Source organism: Schistocerca nitens, chromosome 4, assembly GCF_023898315.1.
Source record: "Schistocerca nitens isolate TAMUIC-IGC-003100 chromosome 4, iqSchNite1.1, whole genome shotgun sequence".
NCBI lineage: Eukaryota > Metazoa > Arthropoda > Insecta > Orthoptera > Acrididae > Schistocerca > Schistocerca nitens.
This window is the reverse complement of record NC_064617.1, coordinates 857,088,614-857,100,401: the sequence shown is the minus strand read 5'-3', so window position 1 is coordinate 857,100,401 and position 11,788 is coordinate 857,088,614. Positions and strand designations below refer to the sequence as shown.

Genomic DNA, 11,788 nt, shown 5'->3' with positions numbered 1-11,788 from the left:
TTCCAAAGCCCATGTAACAAAGATAACCCATAGTGCAACACTTTAGAGCTTCTTCATCTTAATCGACATTGTTTGTTGTTATAATTATAAACATTAGCGACGTATCAATTAGTTTACCAGTGTTATTTCAATGTCTGACACTCAGTGGAATGAAGTTGTGCAGTAAATTTTTCATCAGCCGTTGTGGGGTGTGTGGTTCATCTTTATGTCGAAGTGCCGTACAGAAGCCCGTCGAAGTTTAGTTGGTGTGTAGCTGTGTTGCGGTGGAGGTCTTGTCATGTAAAAGCTAAACGCAGGTAGTGTGGTGAAGCCGTATCACTGAAAATGAAACATAGTAATAATACGAAGTATGAGAAACTGTCGCAGGCACGTGCCGACAAGTGCTATGAAGACTCGGTAGGAAGCCCAGAAAGTGGAAGTATAAATTTAAGTGAAGTGAGTGGTCTGGCAGAAGTAGGACTCAACGATATTGATTAGTGCATGTGAAAGTTTTTCCACACTTATTGAAAATAATACTTCGTGCTTACATAATTTTCGTTTTATCGTTCGTTGACATCAGTATCAGCTAGGGAAGCAGCGAAAAAGTGTGTCGCAAAAGTTATTGGTCTACATGCATTTGTAGTTAATCAATAACAATGCTGATTGATGTGTTGCATATGATTGACAGTAAAAATTAGTAGGAAGAGCACGAATCTAGGTTAATTTATCGAGCACATGCATGAAGTAAGTCTGTGTGCGGCATATGTAGCATTTTTGCCGAAGAGTAGCTAGCTTTGTTTTTAGCAATTTTTTTCCTAACTTTAAAAGAAGTTTTCCCTCCGAGTACATGAATTTTTCAGTGCCGCACTCCGCAGCCAAAAGAAATTTAGAAGATGAAATTGCGCCTGAATCGTATTTTCTGGTAAATTCGTGCCGCTCCATGAATAAACGCGCCCCTCTGCTGCATGTATTGTAGCTATTAGCATTAAGTGGAACGTCACACTTACTGCGTTGACAGTATCTCATTCAGCCATGCCGTATGTCATCAACCGATTATCGAGAAGTATACAATGTCTGTATGTCATACGTACTCCTGTGTTTACAGTTTTCCGTCCTTTTCTGCTCTTCTCGAAAAAAGAAAACGGACAGTAACTACAGACTTGCAACTGTTAGCTTTAGATACGTTTGGATGTATCGATGAATTTTAGTAGCTAGTGCTATTCTTTCCTTGTCTCTTTCTAATAATCGCCAAACTTGTACTGTTAGTTCCATTCAGTAACCATTTTTATGTGACAGCTTTCTACTTCACACTGAATTTGAAAATGTATCATTGTGTGGCGAATATGAAGAATCTCATCTCTCCCATGTATCAGCTTCATTCAGTTCTTACGTGATCCGGAAAATTTGCAGCTTTGAGCGCTTTGGAAGTATGGCTTTCCAGCATATGCACACAGGCATTTACTTCTGAGCTGCCCACAAACGTATAAATGTTTATTTCTGTTTTCATATTCCATCAATAGCGTCATCCTGGTATATTCAATATCATTTTACCAATGTATATTGAACTCTTCATTATTGCGAGACAAAACTAGATGTCTGGAAACTGCCACTTAATGTTAATCGAAGTATAAACAGCTTTGAATGTATGTGTAGAATAAATATTTTCATTTAGCAGATTCTATGTAATTTGAAAAATCATTTGTTGGTGTCTTTGTATTTGATATTAGGCCTATGTGGTTTACAATAGGACAGTTGGATGCACAATGTAATTTTTTTTTTTACTTTATTTTCATATAGGGGCCTAAACTCATTTGTGAATTGCAAAACATACATACCACTATGCTGTTGTTTTGTAGACCAGAAGAAATTGAAGGCAGTATCGTCTGTTTTTCATTCAGGAACTGTCAGTCTGTTTTGTGTCATTGCCAATGAGTCATACATTGTGCATTTTTGTGTTAAGAAACTTGAGTCTTATGGTGTTAGTAATCTCTTGTGTTTTCTTGCTCATTTGGTTGCTTCAACATGAGAAGGCAGACTTTCAGGGATGATGAATTTGTTTTTAATGACAATATTAGATAAGCAAATTGCATCCCAAATTACTCAAATTTAGTTATGGTGAAGATACTTGCAACTTGGCTGGAAATTGAGAGAGCAACCAGTGAAAGTTACACACAAGACAAAACACTCAGTACATAAGCTCTATAAGATATATGCATCGAAATTATCATTCTTATGCATTAACTCATCAGCATAAAAACAAAAGATGTTATAAGGTCTGTGAAGTTGACACTCTTCAGCATCGTGGTTTTTGTTGTGAATGTCGCCTGCTCTTTATAATTTCATGTGTAATGTGTTGTACTTATTCACCTAGGTTGTATTTTTTAAAGCATATATCAAACTAATGTGTGGCTCTTGTTTTGGCATTTTTTGTCAACGTTATGAACATCTCTGCATGTTTTTCTCTTTTTGTAGTTTGTCTTGCCCGCACTTTTCACTATTTATTTCACATTGATCACCATTAATTGATATTAAATATGTAATGTTTGAGTTTTACCATTCCCAGTTTTCTTTTATGAATGGGAACTCTAGCTTCCTTGGAAATTGTAATTTTAAAGGGAGGTGAGCAGTTGTGCCTGAATATGAAGCTTGTGACTCATTTAATTGGTTTACTTGTTATTTCATTTAATTTCTTTGCATGAATGGTTCTTAATGCTTCTGGCGACAATGATGCTATTATTACCCCACTGCTCAGGTGGATGAGCACTACATGTGGCTCATAACAAATGAGGCGAGCACTCTCGGCACTGAGGAGGTGGCAGCACGGCTGCGCACCGACCTTCGGACTGGCCTCCGATGGCGGGAGGCAGAGCTTCGGAGGCAGCTGACTGGCTATAATGAACTGACTGTCAAAGAAGAGGAGCCTACATGGAAGAAATACATTGAACAGGTATGTTGTATTGCTTACTTCTTTATTTCCAGTCTTTATCCGCCTGTACCTGGATAGTATTTTTATGCTGTGTATCGATTTTCCTCACCACCTTTCTATTCTTACTTCTAACTTGGTACACTCTGAGGAGAGCACCAGCACTAAATCACTAAACAGTAACAGTGAAACTGAACCTGAAAAAGACAAAATAGGCTACTCAATTCCAGTTCATTTAGAGAAGTTTGGAGTGTTTCCATTTACCAATTACAGCATCAGTGTGGTACTGAAAGACCTAGAAAGAATAGAAATAATAGAATGAGGGAAAAGTAACCAATCATTGTACAATGGAAATGTTGTTGTAAGTATACTGTATCTTCTAGCTATGACCCAATAAGGTTCTGTGAGTTGTGTCATTGGGTCTCTCTCTATTAATTTTATACATATTAAAAGGAGTTATTGCAAGTAACCAGTGTGACACATCTTAGAGTATGCATTATGTCACTTCAGTTATTGTCCAAAAATATAATATGAATAGATAAAAAATTTACTCAGCCAGCAAAGGGAGGAAAAAATACATATGAAAGGTATTGAAATATACAATGTTTTTGATGAAGTGCCTCTTTCTGGCTGCAGGGTTGAAGGGAAAGGACTGGCAAGGTTTAAGAAATGTGGAGGGTTATGGAAAAGTTGCCCAGAACCCCAGCTCAGGGAAGACTTACTGGATGAGATGAGAAGGAAAGAATGATAGTTTGTCACTTCACTGTACAGTATTTGAAAAATTGAGAACATAAAGGTAAAAGGTAGGGTAATGAGTAAGACGTATTACTGAAAGAAACAGTGTGCAAGAGTTCCTAAGAGTGGAAAGCTATGTTCATTATACAAGGTAGACAGGCGAGGGGGGGGGGGAGAAAGGTATATAAAAAGAAATGGGAGCAAAGAAAAGGAATTGTTACTGAAAAGAAATGCTGTGACCACAGAAACTAATGTAAATCTAGACCAGGTGGGTGGTGAGAACCAAGCACATGTAATAATGCCTAGTCCCACTTACGCAGTTCTGAGATACTGGTGTTAGGAGAGAGAATAAAGACGGCACATGTCGTAAAACAGGCACCGAGGGCATGACTGTCATGTTGTTGAATATGCTCTCGGACAGCATATTGTGTGTTACCAGTATACACCCCTGTCTGTGTTCATTCATCCTAATTGATAAGTTGGTGATACTCATACACATGTAGAAGGTCAAACAGTGTTTACATAACAGCTGGTCTATGAAGTGTCATTTCACAGAAGGCTCTTCCTTTTATAATATGTTTTGCAGTCACAAGGATGGTATAGAAGGCATTGGACAAGTTTTACAGTGGGGTCATAACAGGGATAGAAGCTACAGAGTATGGTAACTGGTGAAGGGACCACAGGGTCTGACCAGGATAGTGTGGGGATTGGAGGGGGGGGGGGGGGGAGATCCAGGTGATGTGGGCAAAAATCACAAAGACTGGGCCTCATTTGAAGGCATTATTTTAAGATGTGGTAACCTTGTTGAAGTAACTGAGTAATGCATTCAAGACCAGGATATTACTGAGTACTCGTATGTTTTTTTTTGGGAGGATCAGAAATACCAGGAAATCTCATTTTGAACCAGGCTGACAGTATAATTACATAGTGAGAATGGGGGTGTACTGCATAAAGAATCTGCATCTGAAAAAGTACATTGCCTTGAATGCCAAGGCTGTGTGGGAGGGAATGTTTGACGTGAAAAGGATGACAACTGTCAAATGTAAGTACTGTTGTGTGTGGGTTTACTGTAAAGGTAAGTGCTAGCTGACCCTCAGTGGGGATGAGGTCAACATCAAGGACAGTGGCATGAGATTTGGAATAGGACCAGTGAAATTTAACTGTGAGAATGTACTTTATTCAGAGATTTCAAAAATTTCAACAGGTCAGTCTCACGAGCCCATATGGCACAAATGGGGGGGACTCTAGTTCAGTTTTCAGCTGAGGGATGGAATTTTGGTGGCAGGTGCTGTACGTGGAAGTGCCAGAAAACTGGTTTAGAGCCATGGTTACATACTCTAATTGGTCAGGTCCACAATGGTAGATCTCGTCTGCCAGTTTAGAATAATGATGAAGTCATCAATTTTTAAGGAACAAAAAGCCTGCATAGGACAGGTTAAGATCATGCTGCAGGGACGTGAGAAAGGGTGGCGAAGCACCGTTGGATGTTTGAAATTCTCAGATAACTTGCACGGAGTGTTGTTGAGGTAATTGTGGTGGATCAAGTTGGGATCTCGAATGAAACTGTTCAAAGCAGGGTTCAGTGTCAGGTCTGCTGTTAGAAAGGTTTGAGATTGGGCTGCAAAGTGATAATTTCAGTTAATGTGATGTGAAGGAAAGTGGGTTCTTAACTAAAGCAACAAATTAAATGCAGGTTTAGGGCTGAAAGTGGAACCTTTGGAGAACATGAATAATTCAGGAGGGGCTTAGATGAGAACTCACTACTGTTGTGGCTGGCTCATGTGATTGTGGGTTGCCATTACTCTGCGAGGCAGTGGTGAAGGCTGGGGGATGTTCAGCGAGTTGGCCAAGCTCAGTTTGTAGGAGACAAGTGATGGTTGATGATGTGGCTGTTTATGGCGCTGGAGTGAGAACTGGGATGGAAACATCACTGTTGAAGTAGTTTAGGAAAAGACAGGATAGTTTTCTGAGGTGGTGTCTGGCCTGTTGTTGCAGTTTGTAGTTGGCTTGGCTGATGTTCGAAGTAAACATGAGGGACAGATAACTGCAATATTTTATTGGAGGACAGAACTTTGGAGGAGGAAGTTGACAGATGAGATATATAGCTCACAATTAGCTGGGTAATTGCAAGAGATTGCCATATTTGAAACTGTAAAATGGGATGTGAAGAGTGGGATTACATCCAGAAGTAAGGACATTCTAAGGCAGACCTTTGGGGATATTTTCACAATGCCCCGGTCAGACACTATGCTCCTTCTGCATCCATTTCCCCACCCTGTGACTCCTAGATTTTACCCCTGTGACCATCCCCACTGTAAGACTTGCCCAGCGCACCCACCTGCCACCACCTACACCAGCCGTCTAACTGGCAAAACATACTACAAAAGGAAGAGCCACCTGTGAAATCACCCATCTCATGTACCAGCTGATATGTAAATACTGTTCACCCTTCTACATTGGTTTGACTGTCACCAAGTTATCAGTTAGGATGAATAGGGACAGGTGGGGGGGGGGGGGGTGTGTATACTGGCAACACAATATCCTATTGCAGAGCACGCTCAAAACCATGACAGTCATACCCTCAATGCCTTTTTCACCACACGTGCCATCTCGATTCTCTGGTATCGCAGAACTGTGCAGGTGGCATTAAGACATGCTTGGTTCTCACCACCCACCTGGCCTAGATTTACATTACTTTTGTGTGGTCGCAGCATTTCTTTTCAGTAACAGTTCCTTTTCTTTGTTCCCTAGTATTTTACAATATCTTTATTGTGTTACCTGTCTGTATTTTTTCTGTTCTCCTCGCCTGTCTACATTGTGTAATGCACATAGCTGTCCACTTACACTGACTCTTGCACACTTTTTGTCGGTAATCTGTCTTACTTATTACCCTGCATTTTACCTTTAAGTTCTTAGGTTCTCAAATATTGTCCGATTCAGGCACAATCAGTCTGTCTTTATTTCTCATCCTGTCCAGTAACTCTTTCCAGACCTGGATTCTGGGAAACTTTACCATACGTCTCCCCATTTCCTAAACATTGCCAGTCTTTCTTGTTCATCTGTCTTTCTTTCCCTTTAGCCCTTCTGCCAAAAGGAGCTATTTTCTCCGAAACGTGCACATTTCCATATCTTTTATAATTGCATGTTTTTTCATGACACCTCGTGGTGAGTAGATTGTGTGTCTGTCTAAATTATATTACTTTCAAGATTTTTTGTATAATTCTGGATCCAATAATTGAAGTTCCACAATATTTCAGCGAATAACCACTCTGCCATCACTAGGTGGTGCTGATGGAATGATATGTGTACTATGTTCTGACGATTGATGGTATGTATGCCTGCTGGTCCAGAGGTTGGGCCTTGATTGTCCTCTTGCTGTGCTCGGTGGGGGGGAAGGGGGGGGGGTGCAGCTGCAGTGATGGGTGGAAAACTCAGTTGCCTTCCGCCCTTCATCCCTGTGACATTTTGCTTCCAGATGTCGCATTTTGATGGAGTTTTGTATTGGCTTGCGTGCCTTGCTCATTTGGAAGCCCTGTTGATAAAATTATCAGGTATTTGGCTTCTTTGGGAAAGGAGTCCCAAAATTTATCAGCGGTAGCAGAATGTGGCATCTGGATGTGAGATGCGACCGAGACAACAGGCACAAGGCTACTGAGACTCTCGCCACCATAGCCCTCACCACAGCCACACGACCTCCCGCCATTGAGCCTGGCATGGGGCCAGCGAGGCCCAAATTTGGGACCGGCAGGAATACATAATGCTAGCACACAGTGGTCGCACTATTTTATCAGAACCGCGTGATGATGGTGGAATGGTTATTTGCTGAAATGTCATGGAACTTTGGTGATAGGATGTAGCAGCACAGCTGAGAATCTTGGCAGCAGCATATACATGGGGAAAGCCTAAAATCACCTACAACCATTGTATAATTCAATTGTTGTGTGGTATAAATGTGGTAAGGGAAGTTCTGGCAGAATGTAAATAATTTGGAGTAAAGGAGACCTCTCACTGAATAGTAGCAGTGCTGAGTTGCTGACAGGCACACAAAAAAAAGTGAATACTTTTCTAGTTCTCATATGAATCCTTTAATGAGCTACAGCACACATGCTAGTGAAGTTTTAATTCTTGCTTTTATTTGCCTATTGACGACTCAAAGCTTCTACTATTTTGTGAGTGGTCTTATTTACTCCCAAATTATTAACATTCATTGGCTGAGGAGTTATGTAGGTAGAAATCATCCATGCCTTAACTTCCAAGTGTGTCTTCTGCAGCAAGAGATGACATTTAAGGCAGAAAAATAGTCTTTTAAGCCACAGACTAAATCCCAAGAAACAGAAATCACCTAGGCGATAGAAATTGTGAAGAAAGCTTCAATTTTATGACAACATCTAATAATTGTTCACAAAATAATTTAATATTTGTAATCCAGCTTAAAGTTGGAGTCATTGGGTTGTAGGAAGTACTAACTGGTGGATAAAAACACACAAAGTAAAGGTGACTGTTCCTGAACGTTCTTGGGTGGTTGCTATTCAGAAAATATTGAACACACATGCTTTTTATGCTGTAATGCCTGGTACTGACAACTTTGACAGTTGGAAGACCAGAAATCTGGAGGAAGAAATGTGATTGAAGTTAGTTTTTTCTTTCTTCTACACCTTCTTCGTCTCCTGTGGATCATATTTGTGACAGTTCACCATGATATGTGAAGTAGATATTAATTTAATTTGTTTTTACAACTGTCTGTTAACACCTTTAATTTACTAGGGAGGTGGTCAAATATGATTATTGCTTCATACTTTGCTCCTTTCTATGCAGGGTAAGGTTAAGTTGTGACTAGTGGAGGCTGAAATTGTTCCTAGTGTTATATTTTTAAATTCTAGTACTATTTTCAAATGATGCCTTATTCTGCACAACAAACTGTGTGTTTCTTCTTTTCTTTTCTGAAGAACACGTTGATGAAAACTAAATACATAAGTCTTTTCGTTATACCTATCTGCAACTCATTGTGTCATCTTTATGGTGAGTAGCAGTCTATTCAATTACTAATATTGCTGATATTTCAGCCTGTAGTTTTCAATTTTTTAATTTTTTAAACAGTAGTCTACATAAAGTTCAGGGATGGACACAAGGTATTACCATTACAGCACATTTTCAAGTGCAATGAGTACTTTGTGTCCTTAATAGAATTGCCCCAGAAAATTATTCCACAATGCAAGTATACAAAGAAAGCTAATATTCCAATGCTTTCACTGCCAACATTAGCAATGATACACAGAGGAAATGTTGCTGAACTAAAGCTTTTGATTAGATTTACAACATGTGATTAAGTCTGTAGGCCTATACTTTCTGAGTTGGTAGCTGGCCATATAATTTACACTTCTGGAACTCCATAAAATTGCCAGACACATTCTTTTGCAGCCACATACAAAGTCATATGCTAGGCTGAACTGTAAACTTGCACACAACAATTTTATTCTCTCTTATTATTTGTTTTTATTTTGGCTTTAGGAAACATTGACTATACATTCAGAAGTGGTTATAGCTGTACGTTGTTGGCATAAAAACTTTGAGTAAAGCAAAATGACAGATTACACTTAGCTTTGTGAATAATCACAGTGCATTATTCTGACCAGGTTGTCTCCATAAAATCACTTGAGCCCTGTGGACCTATAGTACTAAGTTTAAATCTTTACTGTATATCAGCTTCTTTTAAGTATGCTGTTATCAAATTGTACTTGTGTACATGGAATCTATAGATGAAAGATGTAACAGCTGTAAGTAAGGGAAAAACCCCTTGCAACCAGTTTCCTATATGGTAATTCTTGTGCTTCCCTTGAACGAAGTGGCACTGTGGTTAGAACACTGGACTTGCATTTAAGAGGGTGATCGGGTTCAAATCTGGGTCTGACCATACGGACTCAAGTTTTCTGTTATTTCCCTAAATCACTGCTGGCAAAAGCCATGATTGTGCCTTTGAAAGGACACAGCCGGTTTCCTTCCCTGTCATTGAAATCATCCTAGCTTGTGCTCCATGTCTAATGATCTCAATATCAACAGGATGGTAAACCCTAACCTTCATTCCTTCTTTCTTGTGCTTTCTTGTGCTTAGTGCATGCCAGTAGTACATGATTCACATCGGCCACATCTGATCCTGATCACAGCTTACAGAAACTATAATTTTTATACAATGTGATTATGTGGGGTAACATTCTTGTCTGAGCCTTATATGAATGAGGTACCTCTTGTGTCATTTACTTAACTTCACATACTTGAACCACAGCTGAGGAGAGATGTCTGAGTAGCTGCTAAGTGTCTGCTCTTATGTTGCTGACACCATAACCTCCAGATGTCAGACACTCACATTGGTACCAAATGTGTGTGTGTGTGTGTGTGTGTGTGTGTGTGTGTGTGTGTGTTGATAAAGTATCAACAAAAACACCAATTTAGTTCACATTGTGTGCTGTTGTCCAGTAGAACGTGTGTAAATTGTAATTAAAAGTAAAACCAGAACTACGAAGTAGAGGAAAAGTGTATATGTGAGGTGTTGATACGAAGATCTCTGGTAGATGAATTGGTAGAGTGTCAGATCGTCATACTAAAAGTCCCGAGTTCGAAACCGCCTGCTGGCAATTATTTTTTTTTTTTTTTTTTTTTTTTTTTCTTTTTAACCGTTTACGTGTGAAATTGTTACATGGGAGAAATTTTTTTCTGATGTGTAAAAGGGCATTCCGTAGTTTGTAGCAGTGTTCTTTTGGCAGTCTGCTTTTGTTTCATTAGTTGAAAGTAGCAAACCTATTGCATACATTTGTATAGATAACGCCACACCTATCTATGTAAATGTACCCAATAGGTTTGCTACTTTCAACTAACGAAGTGAAAGCCTACTGCCAAAAGAACATTGCTACAAACTACGAAACATCCTTTTACACATCAGAAAGAATTTCTCCCATATAACAATTTCACGCGTAAACTGTTAAAGATTGCCAGCTGGCAGTTTCAAACTTGGGACTTTTAGTATGATGATCTAATGATCTACCACAGATGTTCATAATCCTAGCTCACAGATAAGGTTTCATACTCCATAGTTCTGATGTTACTTTTAATTACCATTTACACATTCTACTGGACGATAACACACAGCATGAACTAAATCGGTGTTATGGTTGATACTCTATTGACACACATCATTTGGTGCCAATCTGAATGTCTGAACGTTCGGGTGTGAGAGACACTTGCTATTCCTGGTTCCAGTCATGGTAAGCAGATATCTTGATATTAGGTTTGAAATCACTATGAGCAATTGGTGGTAGACGGAATTGTCCTTCAGTAATCCACTTCTTTGCTAAGTGGTAGACTATTTCATGTCTTAAAATTCTGTATTGTCCTTTTGTCTAGCATGTGGAGGTATGGGTCATCTGTAAAACATTGTGGTTTTTTGCTGGAGTATTGTAGTGGCGAAAGAGAGGTGGAAAAAAATTTATGAGCAACCACTGGAAGTAATGAACGCTGATTTACTTCTGCAGACAATGTAGAATATACTTTTGTAACTAGCTTTGCATGTCCCTGTTTTCTTAAATTTAATACTTGATTGGAAAGAAAACCATTTGCAATAGACAGCGTTACGTATTTGAAGGTGGCTGGATAAAGAATCATCTGGGACATGGTTAATTGTAGTTTTTCTGCTGGTGTGATGGAGAGCAACTGTTGAACAGTGAAATTGTAATAAGTGGTGTAGGTTATATACTATTTTTTATGACTTAATGCCGTGCAGTGTGGCCGCCCAGTTTTAGGTGCCATCTCACGGATTGTGCGGCCCCTCCTGCAGGAGGCTCGGGTCCTCCCTCGGGAATGGGTGTGTGTGTGTTGTTCTTAGCATAAGTTAGTTTAAGTAGTGTGTAAGTCTAGGGACCGATGACCTCAGCAGTTTGGTCCCTTAGGAATTCACACGCATTTTATGACTTAATACAGTTGCAAAAAATTATATGTAACCTGTATTACTTCTATAACTGTGATCACATGAAAATGAGATCTAAAAGCAAAAAAGGCAGCTGTTGGCATGCAAAGCAGCTTCCAGTCACAAATACATTTTTTGTGCAAAATAGTGGCATGTTCAGATGCCGATAATTGAGGTGAATGCGGTCATGTACCCTT

At 39.5% G+C, this 11,788-nt stretch overlaps 1 protein-coding gene across 2 annotated transcripts in view; it reads left to right on the top strand.

Annotated features, from left to right (window-relative positions):
- Positions 1 to 219: 219 nt before the first annotated feature.
- The window catches only part of LOC126253309 (calcium-transporting ATPase type 2C member 1), a 75,025-nt gene continuing 63,456 nt past the window's right edge, over positions 220 to 11,788 (top strand). The window contains exons 1-2 of one of the 2 annotated variants that reach the window (XM_049954541.1): positions 220 to 296; positions 2,732 to 2,926. In XM_049954541.1, the coding sequence (XP_049810498.1) occupies positions 2,747 to 2,926 (180 nt within the window). In that variant the 5' untranslated portion in view covers positions 220 to 296; positions 2,732 to 2,746. Of the gene's footprint in view, positions 436 to 2,731; positions 2,927 to 11,788 lie in introns of both variants that reach the window. The other variant, XM_049954540.1, reaches the window with a different exon arrangement.